The sequence below is a fragment of the Magnolia sinica genome, chromosome 13 (assembly GCF_029962835.1).
Source record: "Magnolia sinica isolate HGM2019 chromosome 13, MsV1, whole genome shotgun sequence".
NCBI lineage: Eukaryota > Viridiplantae > Streptophyta > Magnoliopsida > Magnoliales > Magnoliaceae > Magnolia > Magnolia sinica.
In genome coordinates, this window is record NC_080585.1 from 19289185 (window position 1) to 19303246 (window position 14062).

General features: G+C 41.2%; 1 protein-coding gene and 1 pseudogene across 1 annotated transcript; both read left to right on the forward strand.

The window, feature by feature from the left end:
* Positions 1-11604: 11604 nt before the first annotated feature.
* LOC131224141 (BURP domain-containing protein 3-like) lies at positions 11605-12762 on the forward strand (the record flags this gene model as incomplete). The annotated part of the gene is made up of 3 exons (XM_058219688.1): positions 11605-11744; positions 11922-12033; positions 12671-12762. Coding segments are annotated over exons 1-3 (288 nt in total), but the record flags the coding sequence as incomplete, so codon positions are not given.
* Positions 12763-12764: 2 nt separating this feature from the next.
* LOC131224142 (BURP domain-containing protein 3-like) lies at positions 12765-13555 on the forward strand (annotated as a pseudogene).
* The last annotated feature ends 507 nt before the right edge of the window (positions 13556-14062 follow it).

Sequence of the window (14062 nt, forward strand, 5' to 3'; positions counted from 1 at the left end):
AGCAGCCCGGACACCAAAAATAATATCACGCTGGACTTTGACTCGAGCAGCTCACTTGACCGATCGAGCCAGGCTCTCGACTAGTCGAGCAGCACAAATATATCAGATTAAAGGCATCTGACAACAATCTCCACCATGCCTTCAATTTTCAACCGTGTATCTTGCTACCCTCTTCTCTCATCTCTGCATCATATCATAGCTTTAATCAACGTTTCTCGTGCACACTCTGTCCTTCTTTTGTGCTATCGCCAAGCCCAGAAAAGTTGCACAGAACTTGAAACTTCTCTACATAAATGATCTAGGTGAACATGCCTGCCGGATCTGGATCCACGTGCCCAACCACCTTTGCTCCTGTCTTCTCAAAATGAATTGGCTTACAAATGTGATGTAGAGAGGGTCGCAGACAGTTATATGGCCAAGATGGATCAAAAAAGGCTCGGTTAAAGACTGAAGTGATCCGAACCGCCGGACCTTAAATCAGGCGTATCTCGCAATCTAAAATGAGTTATTGGACGTAAAATATATGATTTTGGGGTAGAACGAGCTACTTTAGCCACCCAAGCCTGCTATGCTTGGTTACTTAAGCCATATTTTTGAAATACCGCCAGATCGATGGTAATTTCCCTATTTTAATTCCGTTTTTACTATAAATAATAAGTTTCAATTTGATTATAACTCTTCATCCGTTGGGCCTTAGGAGCCGAACCCAACGCGAAAAGAGCTTAGGAAAATTAGGAGAACAGCTTGGTGAAGCCAGACAGGACACTTACTATTTTTGGCCAAAAACCTTGCGCACTAGTAGATATAACGACCTTCTACCATTTATAGTAAGTCGCAAATTCTAGGAGTTTTAATCATATATAGTTTGATTCTGATTTCTTTCCCATTGCTTGGTATCCTTATTTAAAGGGGTGTGGACTCATTTTTTTCATTCATCAATCAATTTCAAATTTATTAGAATTTATTTCTATTTTCCTGCTTTCTTTCCTCGTGGATTCGAGAAGTCTCTATGAGGAGTCCAGAGAGGTTCCGTGGATTCAGAACAGTTATCCTCTTAAGGAAGACGATGCTCAACCTCACGTCCTCCCCTACGTCAGTTTGGTATCAAAGCAAAATTTTTTCTCGAATCGATGGCTTTTAACGACGGGTCAGGCAAGAATCCCATGGACTGTGCTCCATGGAATCAGCTTTTAACCGCTTTCGAAACAGCGTGGTGAGAGAATCAGTAAGCCATGCAAGGGCTGCAGGCTTCCATCGATCGCATGGCAGATCATTTAGTGGATCGCATAGCGAAGGCTCTAGGGCAACTCCGTGTTCCTGATGGTAATCCTCCACCACCAATTGTCGAGACTCGTGATCACCCTGATCATAGGATTCTCATTTCCGGCGAGATGTGCTGAAAAATGTACTGGAAGATGTGTTGGAATATGTGTGGAAAGGTTGTTCTCGTTTGTGGGAGGATGTTGGTGATCTTGTGCTGATTCATTAGGAAAAGATAAAATGGAATTTACTGATGGAGAAAGGGAGAAAGCGAGAGGAAGTTGTGGGATTGAACTATTTTGAGCATTAGGTTGTGGTGCCTGCATGCTTGGTATGATTCTTGGTACCAGGTGAAGTAGTAGTTCTTGCATTACCTTGAGATTTTGAGACATCTCGTTCATAGTCATAGTAGCTGATGAATCTATGAGCTAGCAAAGCTGCTAGCTCTTCTCCTTGGCTAGCCATTGCTGCATAAGATCAGGTAGTCATAGCTGGGATTGATGCTCAAGCAAGTGTAAGACAAAGATTGATTTTTTTTTTAGATGCAAATGTTTGAAGAATATCTCTTAAGATTAGAGTACCACACATTTTTTAGTCGGGTCTTGGCTAGTGTGCTCTAGCAATCCCCAGTGGAGTCGTCATTCTGTGAACGCTGGAAAATAGGCGCCCATGCTGGGTTTTGGTGATTTGGTGAATGACATGGGTGATCAGGCTAACTTGGATTGTTGATGTAATAGTCTTAAAGTCGCCACTAGCTACTTAATTCAAAATCACACAATCGGCTAGAACCTTCTGAATATGTAAAGCCAGAGAATCCGAAGACTCTCTTGCTTTAAATTGACTCTTAATCTGCGATTTTAGAGATTTTGAGTGAGAGACCTCGGTTACAAAGAGTGAAGGTGATATGCGCCCTCTCTGCCTGTACAGATATATAGTCTCTACTCCGTGTGGTAAAATAATCTTAAGGGATAGGATAATGAAGTTGAAATATGACTAGGCAAACTCAAATTCCTGATGTAGCAAGATCCAGGATTCCGGCAAGCCATAGAGCATATGTCCAAGAATGTTTAGAAGGGCTTTTTGAAACAAATGTAATGATGCTAAAATAGTATTAAAAGATGACTAGGCTACCATGAGTTTCTGATGTGACAGGATCCGGTGTTTGGCAAGTCACTGAGCATACATTCAATGGCAACTTAGAGAAGCAAGGGGGTTGAGAAACGAGATAATGATGCGATGAATGCAAATGATGATGCTGGAATGATCTTTGGCTTGCACTTGAAGTAGCTAGGATGTAGGATGCACTATGGTCAGAGAGGATCGACTTAGGTAGGATCATAAGAGTTAAGGATGGCTTAGAGGAGGCTAGGGGAAGGCTAAAGATAGGGATTGGGGACTCAAATGCTCCATTTCTCTCTCTCTCTCTCTCTCTCTCTCTCTCTCTCTCTCTCTCTCTCTCTCTCTCTCGGGATTTGGTGGATGATTGTTGTTTTTTTTGCTGGGTCTTGGGTGCGTGAAATGAAGAGAGGCGAAGGCTATTTATAGCCTTTTAGGATGACATTTTGGTAATTTTAGGGTTTATGGAGAGTAAATGCGGACACAGTAGCTTATAATTGGTTGAGGGGAGAGGAGTGTCATGTGGCATGCTTTTATAGGCTCTTTGGGTTTGGTAGGATGGTAAATAGAGTAAACCTTGGGGTAATTCTGTAAGAAGTTGACTTTTAGAAGGGAGACAGCTATGTGCTCAGAGGAGACACCTGTCGATAGAAGGCGGTAATCCGATTGCCGCCGGCGATAGTCAGAGTACCACTCGGATGTGATTTCTCTCGGGGCTTGGCTAGTGGGCCTATTTTGGGCCCTCGGGTTGGCCTGAAGCCTGTTTTTGGGTAATTTGCTCAAAATGGTTCGAAATTGATTTAGAAATAGCTTGGAAGTGGATCGATTTTGGGCATACTGTAGCTTGGATAATGGCTCGAGTTAGGGTTTTATAGTAATGTGATGGTTCAGGCTCGGTTAGAGTTTGGGTTAGGCTTGGGGAATAGTTGCAATTGAGGTTTAGGTTATGTTCCTAAGGGTCATCCATGTCTGATCAAGTTGCTAGCCTGGGTGAGGTATCTACAAATAATTATTGTTAAGGTATGATTTTAATTATACGTAATTTTTATGAATTCGTGTAGGGTGATGGATACAAGCCTTGCTGTTTGCCAATTTTGACAGCGATACATGTTTTCATTTCATTTCATATATATATATATATATATGAGTCTAATATCTGAACGGTCCACGTGATACAGAACCCATGAAACCCTAAGGCCTGACTTTTACTTTGATCCAAAACTTCAGTGAGCCATGAAAAACAAAAAAAAATTTCTCCCTTGATTTACATCTCTCTTTGCTATGACCTACTAAAGTTTTAAATCAGCGTGAAAGTTAATCCTTTGGAGTTTCATGGGGTGCTGCATCACGTGGACCGTTCAAATTACATGCCCGTTCAAATTACATGCCCATGATATGTGTGCAAGGGTGTGCACGTGCATAGGTACACAGGTGAGCATGCTTTTATATATATATATATATATATATATAAGGCATCGGGATGCAGTGGGACACGCAACCACCACAAGAACCTCAAGTTTCTTTCTCTGGTCGTGGGAGAATATCTTTTCACGTGATGGTGAATTCCATTCCACTCAAGAAAAGCTATCATCATGTCCATGGCTACAAACCAAAGTCAACAACGTGTACATGTACGATGAATGTCGATAGGCCGGCCCAGTCCATTTGCAACCATTGAGAAAAAAGACATTGAGATTGTACTTGGATCTGACAGTCTGGCCCACTGGGGTAGTTCATATCAGCAGAACTAGAATTTTTGAGCGTCTCTAACCTCCCCTATTTCTGACGTTGGGAGTTAGTTCCTGATAGGACAGGTTTAGGCGTAGTTCAAATTTCTTAAAATTTTATTTATATATAGGTATGATAGGTGGGTCCCTTTTGGTCAGGGCCAGCTTGCATGTGAATGCTTTGTAAATTTGGGGAGGCTCGGGCGTTATTTTCTTCAGGAGCCTGCCCCAAACTTGTAAGAATTTTCCTAAACAATGATATTTTCCTATTTTGAAAAAAATAAAATAAAATAATTAAATTAAAAAATCCTCCATGCAAATGCAGGTCTGGGTCTTGACATATCTAAGGTCACTGAACCCAGTCAAAAGTAGGCTGGACTGAAGCCAGACCTAGGCTAAACCCAGCCCTTTTTGTCTAACCAAAGTTTCTCTGGCTATTAATTAATCTGATTCGTGCAATGGCCCACCTGATGTGTAGAATTGCATTATTTGTTAGCCACTGCTTGTATGTGGTCTTTTGAAAATTCAAAAGCCTCTCCCATAAGATTCCTGTTCAGAGCTTTCTTCCAAGATTCCTTTATAGTCTCATCAGAGCTTTCTTCCGAGAGTCTTTTACGACCCGGTAGGAACGCATAATTAAATGGTATGAAAGTGCATTTAGGTGGAATTAACATTATTATATGTTTGGAAATATCATAGAATTTTGACCCTCCAATCCCATGTTTGGGATTAAATTCTTCCTCTAAGATAAACATTGTATTAAGTAAAATTTGTAATTGGACCTTGGAATTGTAATCAACGGACCAGATTTCACGATTGATGTTGGTCACCTATATACATATGTAATTCGATTATAGTGTACAAATGGCATATATGGATGGACAGCATGGACAAAACACATGATCAACTTGAGGTCCACATATGAAGTAGATTTCGAAATTTATTGGAAATCATCTCCTATCTTTTATTGCGATGACTCTGAATTTAACGTGGAAAAACCTTTTCCAGAAAAAATCATAGCACAAAGTGATAATAATGCACTATGAAAGTAGAAATCACAGGAGATAGAGAATATCTGACTTGAACAAGCATCTTGAATACTCTACGAATAAATTAAAAAATTCTAAGATACACATTAATCTCAATTACACTCATATTTATAACCTCTAGGAGAATCACAATTGGAATAAGTGCAATTTTACGTAACTATGTGCAATACTTCAATGGCATCGATAGACTATCGATGACATCGAACCACTTCAGTGTCATTGAACTAAACATCAAAATGTTTTCCAACTAGCATTGAGCAGCCCTTTATGCAATCAAAATAGAAGAATGCTTATGTACACATGGGCTCGGGGAAGCATTAACTCCACCATGGCGTTTTTAGACACACTACCATCCTATTGCCAATATTAAAGGTATAAACAATCTTGCACGTCTGAAAGGGCCACCAAGAGAAATTCGGATCAATGGTCCAATAGATCTGGAACATTGATCTGCTGGGCACCACCACAGATGTTCATCCACCTGAAGATTGATCCAAGGCAGTTCACTTGGTGGCCACACATGCATGTTAAACGTCCATCGACGGATCACTTTGTTCATTTTTATACACATGACGCTCACACGATGAAGGTGAATTCACGGTGGGGCCTACCCTATGCACCACCTAAATCGCATATATCAAAGTGTGTGCTGGCTGCATTTTTGACCCTATTATGTGTATCCACTCATGCGTGATGTATTGCATTTGATGGCATGAGAATATGTCAATTTGGTGTATTCATGGTGTATTAATCCAGTCGTATTTGAATTCAACTCTAGATGGGTGGTGGATTCACTCCATGAGAGGTCCAGCTGCTCCTGGAAATGGAAGTACTGGCAGAGCCGAATTAGAGACCATGGGAGCAGGGCACTTTCGAGGTCTCCCTTATTTCGAGAGAAGGGAATGGCCCAGCAGACAGGTTGGCCAAAGAAGGGAGTGGGAGTCAGGTGGACCGTGTTGGGTCTAAAACCCAGCTTCCTGCTGACGTGTGGCTGCAGCCACCATGAAACAAAAAATCAGCAACTTTTTGGAATAAGAAGAAGAGAGAACAGCAACTGACTTTTTTGGAATGAGAAAATCGTATTACACTGCTGCCTATTTATAGGCTTTCTTATTGTGTGAAATTACTAAACTATCCCTGTCTAGATTCATCCTAGGGGTAGCTAAATAAAGAAAAAATAATTCAAAGAAATCTAGAAAGAAATCTACATAGCTAGCAATCTAATCTTAGAAGAAAAAGAATCTAATCTAACAGCTTGCTGCACACTGTTTTTGGATTTGCAAATATCACCGTATCTAACACTCCCCTTCAAACCAAAACCGGCTTCATTCCAAGCATTGATCTAAGTCTCCTGAATGTGTCAGTTGGCAATGCTTTGGTGAAGATATCTGCCACTTGCTCAGTGGTGTGACAGTATTCCAGCTTTACCAATTTCTGCTTTACTTGATCTCTAAGAAAGTGATATCTTGTGTCGATGTGCTTGCTCCTTCCATGCTGAACTGGATTTTTGGCAAGTTCGATTGCCGACTTGTTGTCCACATATATAACAGTGGATTCCTCCTGTAGATGCTTCAGCTCCTTTAGCAGATTCCTTAGCCAGATCGCCTCACATACAATGGATGAAGCTGCTACGTACTCAGCTTCACATGTGGACAGGGCGACCACACTCTGCTTCTTTGAATTCCATGTAAATGCTGTCGACCCAAGATAGAAAGCATAGCCTGTGGTACTTTTTCTTTCATCTTGGTCACCACCCCAATCACTATCAGAGTATCCATACAACATCGCTTTATCATCGTATGGATAAAAGAGACCGAATTCAATAGTCCCTTTGATATACCTCAGTACTCGTTTTGCAGCTAGCCAGTGTGACTCTTTTGGGGCTTCCATATACCGGCTTAGAATCCCAACACTGTAGACTATATCTGGCCTAGTGATTGTGAGGTACCTTAAGCTTCCGATTAGGCTCTTAAATAGGGTTGAGTCGACGTTTCTTCCTTCTCCATCTCTTGTGAGCTTCAGGCCTGTTGTTACAGGTGTATTTACGGCTTTACAATTGACCATCTGAAACTTCTCAAGAAGTTCCTTTGTGTACTTCTTCTGGGATATGTAAATGCCGTCGACTTGTTGCTTCACTTCAATGCCCAAGAAGAAAGACATCAATCCACCATCAGTCATCTCAAACTCTTTGAACATAGCCTGCTTGAATTCTTCAAACATCACCTGGCTGTTCCCAGTGAACAGCAGATCATCAACATATAAACAAGCGATAAGGATATCACCACGGGCATTCTTCTTTGTGTAGACTGCATGCTCATACGGACATTTGACGAAGCCATTCTCTTGAAGATAACCGTCAATCCGTGCATTCCAAGCACGGGGAGCTTGCTTCAACCCATATAGAGCTTTCTTTAGCCGATACACCTTATGTTCCTCCCCTTGCATGACAAAGCCTTCAGGCTGGTCATCATAGACTTCTTCTTCGAGTACCCCATTTAGGAATGCAGATTTCACATCCAGTTGGTAGATCATCCAACTGTGATGAGCTGCAAGGGAGATAATCATTCTTACAGTGTCAAGGCGAGCAACTGGGGCGAAAACTTCTTCATAGTCTACCCCATATTTCTGTTTGTAGCCTTTTGCTACGAGCCTTGCCTTATATCGTTCGATCTTACCATCGGCATTCCGCTTGATTTTGTACACCCATTTGAGACCAATGGTCTTCTGGCTTTTGGGGAGTGAGGTCAACTCCCATGTTCGATTCTTCTCGATGGCATGAATCTCTTCTTCCATAGCCTTTCTCCAACATTCTTCATTCACAGCCTCCTCGAATGTGAGAGGCTCATGGTCCGCATACAGGCAGAGTAAATTCACTTCCTCAGTTTCTGCATAGATGTCGTTGAGGCTTTTCATTTTAATGGGAGCCAAGGGTGAAGGAGAATCGGATGAAGATGTGCTGGATGAATTCTGATTTGATGAAGTACTTCCAGGAGAGATGGAGCGTACTCCTGGACTTCTGTGATCCGAAGGGGGTGATGTGGGTGTCTGCTCTTGCTTCTCATGTCTCTCTTCTTCATATTCTTCGACCTCGACTTGCTTTTCTTTGGCTGAGTTTCCCTCGTTCCATTTCCATGCTTCTTCCTCACAAAATACCACATCTCCACTCACCACCAGCTTATTGGTTAGTTGGTTGTAGAGCTTATATGCCTTTGACTCTTCATTGTAGCCGATGAAGATGCACTTCTTGCCACGATCATTAAGCTTTTTCCTTCTTGCTTCTGGAACTTGAGCGTAGACAACACACCCATAGATCTTAAGGTGTGCCACGCTCGGCTTGTATCCACTCCATGCTTCTTGCGGTGTCTGAAATCTGACACTCTTAGTCGGACACCTATTGAGCAAATAGGCAGTACATGCAACTGCCTCTGCCCAGAAATTCTTTGGCAGACTTTTCTCCTTTAGCATGGTCCTCGTCATATCGAGGATATTGCGGTTCTTCCGTTCTGCAATTCCATTTTGTTGTGGTGTGTACGCTGTAGTATGTTGTTGCTTAATGCCATGTTCCCTACAATATTCTCGAAAAACATTTGAGGTGCACTCCCCACCTCTGTCAGATCAAAGAGTTTTGATTTTAAGACCACTTTCTTTTTCAACAAGGGCCTTAAAATTTTTAAAAATAGTAAAAGCAGCAGACTTCTCTTTGATTACATACACCCATAATTTTCTACTGAAATCATCAATGAAGGTAATAAAGTATTTATTACCTCCAAGAGAGATTGGATCTAATGGTCCACAGATGTCAGTGTGAACCAACTGCAACGGTTCTCTTGCTCTTCGGGATACTCCACTCGGAAAGGAGTTCCTTTGTTGTTTCCCAAGTGTGCACGCCTCACACACATGTTCTGAAGCTTCAATAGTAGGCAAACCATGCACCATGCTTGATGAGGACAGAAGTTTCAGGCCACTGAAATTTAGATGGCCAAAGCGAAGATGCCATATCCAGGAATCATTCTTTACTTTTCCATAAAAACACTTCTCAAGCATTGTATTTATATGGAGAGGAAACATACGGTTCTTCGCCATCTAGACTTTTACAATCAAACGTCCATGCATATCTCTAATGGAAAGAGAAGAGTTCTCCATGTGTATGACATACCTTTTTTCGAGGAGTTGTCCGAGACTCAGTATGTTACTTTTCATGTTAGGCACATAGTACACATTGGAGATATAGTTTGGAACACCATTCTTCTGAAAGATTTGAATTTTACCTTTACCTTTCACAGGTGTTTTTGATGAGTCTCCAAACGTTACATCGCCATGAACTCCTTCTGTGAGTTCCACAAAGAGTTTCTTGTCGCCGCACATGTGATTACTTGCACCCGTGTCGAGATACCATACATCATGCTGATCATTACCTTTCTCTTGTGCAAGGAGAAGTGTGGAGCTTTCTTGTTCATGGCTTGATGCTTCGGCATAGTTGGATAGCTCGTCTTGAGTCACCGGCTTGCTCCAGCAATCAGATGCATAGTGGCCAAGCTTGTTGCAATTGTAGCATTGGATGTTCTTTGTACTTCCTCGTCCATGCATAGATCTACCTCTACCATTTCCTCTTCCACGGAAATTGGTATTTTTCTGCTGGTTTTGGCCATAGCTTTGTTGGTATCCGCGCCCTCTGCCTCTTGCGCGATTGTTAGCAAAACGTCCACCACGTTGTGAACTTCCACGTCCACCATTGTTATTATTCAGAGTCAATCTTGACTCTAAAGCTTGTTCCATCGGCATGGAACTAACATTCTTCTGCATTCGTTGCTCATGAACTTGCAACGATCCCATCAACTCCTCAATGGAGAGTTTCTCAATATCTTTTGATTCTTCGATCGCCACAACCACATGCTCAAACTTGGTTGTGAGGGATCGAAGTATCTTTTCAATAACTCGGACATCTTCAATCTTTTCACCATTTCTTTTCAAATTATTGACAATTACAAGCAAACGTGAAAAATAATCAGTAAATTCTCACCTTCCTTCATGTGAGTTGCTTCAAACTCGGCTCTTAATGTTTGAAGGCGAATCCGCTTCACTCGATCTACACCCTTGAAGATGGTGCCAAGGGTATCTCATGCTTGCTTGCTTGATATTGCTTCGGCAATCTTTTCGAAGGTGGATTCATCCAACCCTTGATAGAGGAGAAACAAAGCTTTATTGTCTCTCTTCCTCTGATTTTTTAGAGTGATCTTTTCTTCATTGGTGAAGACGGCTTCTTCTTCCATAGTGGGTTCTTCATACCCATCCGTGATGATTTCCCATAATTCTTGCGATCCGAACAATGCCTTCATTTGGATGCACCATTTTTCATAGTTGTCCTTCGACAACTTAGGAACCTGCGGCTGGATTGTGCTAGCCATTTTTTTATTTTTTAAAGGAATGACTGTTTTTCTTTTTTGAAAAAAATGAAAGGAGATGGATGAAATAGAAATCTGATTATTTTTTTTATAAAAACAGATTTTTTTTGGCTAAAATCTGATTTTTTTTTTTTTTTTGCTGCAATCTGATTTTTTTGAAAAAGCAGATTTTTTTCAATCTGATTTTTTTTTAAAACAGATTTTTGCTACAATCTGATTTTTTTTCAATCTGATTTTTTTAAAAACAGATTTTTGCTGGAAACTTTTTCTAGAAAAAAAACTGGGACCTGTGGGTTATGGGCCCACCACAACCAACGTTTCAAACACAATCTAGACAGAAAAAACAAAGATGAAGAAGGAATGCAGTTCAGCCTCCTCACGGCTGATTTGTTGTTGGGTATTTGCAGACCCAAAAACTGGTAGTGCAGGACCTGCTTTTTTCTGATGAGGCCCAAGGATTAGTAGCTCTGATACCACTTTGTTGGGTCTAAAACCCAGCTTCCTGCTGACGTGTGGCTGCAGCCACCATGAAACAAAAAATCAGCAACTTTTTGGAATAAGAAGAAGAGAGAACAGCAACTGACTTTTTTGGAATGAGAAAATCGTATTACACTGCTGCCTATTTATAGGCTTTCTTATTGTGTGAAATTACTAAACTATCCCTGTCTAGATTCATCCTAGGGGTAGCTAAATAAAGAAAAAATAATTCAAAGAAATCTAGAAAGAAATCTACATAGCTAGCAATCTAATCTTAGAAGAAAAAGAATCTAATCTAACAGCTTGTTGCACACTGTTTTTGGATTTGCAAATATCACCGTATCTAACAGACCGAACTTTCCGGGAGGCCGCTAGCTTACCCCGACTTGTTAAGGGCCTGTATTTTTTAGATAAGAAGGTTACGGCTACCTCTATTAGAGAGCATTGATAGTGTTTTCTTGTACAGGATATGATAGGTAGGCCAGCCTTCTATTTTTGTAGCTGGTCCTGCCCGAATAGCCTTGTTCTGTTTTGTATTGTTTATTCAATGAATACACAGAGGTTTAAAAAAAAGTCGAATTTGACCGCTGCGCCATGGGCTTTATAAATCAGGCTCACCGTTCTATTCTATGAACCACATCAACTGTCCCTCTTTCTCTCACAACATGGATAGATGCCTCTGTTTCTTCTCCTTTGCTGGACCAGCTTATCTGGTAATAACAGCTCCTTATTTTCAACTAAGATTTTTTTGTTTTCTTACTTGGTGTTATTTGCATTGTGTTCATTGCAGAAGCTGATTGCATAATGAGTAACTCAGTATGCTAAGCTTAGCATACCGAGTAAATCCGATTTCGTTGTTGGCGGGCTAATGAGCATTTTTAATGTAACAGCTCACAGAGGCTGCAGTTGGAAGCCATGCGACGTCACCATTTGAGGCTTATTGGCAGAAGGTGCTGCCAAACACTCCAATGCCAAGCGCTATACGAGATTTCTTCAACCTGGGTGAGTCAGGAATCAATCCTTGTTTTTAAATCTTATGGGTTTTTCCCACAACGGGTCTCGGCCCATTTTATCACATAGATGCTATTGTCAGAATGGAAGTTTAATGAAGTGTAGGCCACTCTGTAATTATGTTTTGATGATTTGGAGCTTTTATTTGGTGGGGCACCGTGTGGTTGGTTAGATGGTTGGAATTTAAAGTGGTTGGACCGTCTTGATCTTTTGTCATGTCTTTCCTCTCAGTGATGGACCATTACTCGATCGAATTTGTCTTAGTTGTCCATCTGCAGCGACCAATGGGATGGTTTATCGGCTGGATTTTTGCAGTCTGACCCTTCCATGCAATGGCTGGTCAAATAAACGGTTCTGATTGCTGCACGCAACATGTTTTGTTGCACGATTCCAAGGATCACCATGAAGCAGATGGGTCATGATAAAAATTACTTTCCATCTCAGATCCCTCGAAACTCAATAGGTTCTCCTTGACTCAGTGATTTGTGGAGTCTTATGATACGAATCAGCTCTCTCCAGTTTAATAAACCCGGCAGATGTGTTCTGAGTCGACTCAGCAAAAATTCTCTAATAATATTAATCATGCTATGACCACAACTAACTCTTGCTGTTATTACATTGACTGAAGATTTTATCAACGAGAAGACAGGCAAACCGAAGGTTGGAGTCAATATGAACACAGGCCACAAGGGAAATCCGGAAGTCAATATGAACACAGGCCACTAAGCGGCCCACCACTTGATGGAAAAAAGTTGCCTGAGGTCTTAAACAATTTCTCCATCAAACCCAAATCGACAGAAGCTAAAGCGATCAAGGAAACCCTCCAAGCATGCACTGAGCCCGCAACTAAGGATGAAGACAGATATTGCGCGACATCAATAGAATCCATGATCGACTTTACAGTATCGAAGATGGGAACTAATGTCCAGGTGTTGGTGACGACCATGGAAAAGGACACGTCGAACCAACTATAGACCATTGAACCAGGGGTTCAAAAGATGAGAGGCTCAAAATCCATGACTCGCCACCCCAAAACATATGTGTACCCAGTGTACTACTGCCATGAGACGCTCTCTACGAGCGCTTACATTGTCCCGACCATAGGGACGGACGGTTCAAAGGTCAAGGCACTTGCGGTGTGTCATGAGGACACTTCGTCATGGAACCCCAAACACATATCATTCCAACTACTGAAGGTGAAACCAGGGTCTGTTCCTATCTGTCATTTCCTCCCTCAGGATCACATAGTTTGGGTCCAAAACTAGCAAGTCCTTTTTCAATCTAGGATTACATATACCTTTAGGTTGAATATGTAGTTGGTGAATGTTGTGGTTTATATCATGCTTTGTGTGCTCATTTGCTGCTTTTATTTTCTTTTTTCTTTTTTCTTTTTCATGAATATGATATGAGAGAGATTTCAGTATGCTTGTAAGGCTGTTGTGATTGATGAATAATAGCATGTAAATCTCTCTTATAGTGTTTAATCTATGAGAGATCTGTCTCTTGTATACAAGCAATCCATTCTAAGACTCCCAGCTAACTGAAGAAATCCAGAAACATAACGAGAGAGAGAGAGAGAGAGAGAGAGAGAGAGAGAGAGAGGCTGTCACCCAAAATCGTGTCAGCCCTTTTCAATCTATTGTTTATTTATGGTGATTTTACAAGAGAAGGAAGTGTTGAAGTAGGAGAAGGAGAGTAAAGGAAGAGTTAGAGAGATAGATAAGATGAAGAACTCTCCATATGTTTGGTATCCTGATCAGGTATGGAAGACTTCTCTCCACACGTGTGGGCTCAGTGTATCCTTATCACTAACTAATCAAATTACGGGCCTGCTTGGATTGGAGTATATTCTACGGTACCGCATTAAAAAAGTATATTTATTAAAGTTTCATTTACCGGTGGCATGAAATCAGCCATAATGGCCATACGTTTGTTTCCGTGTTTTGAAACCACGTAAGGGCCTGTTTGGGAGTGTGGATTCGGAACCCCTGATTAGAAATCTTTCTGTTATGTTTGGTAT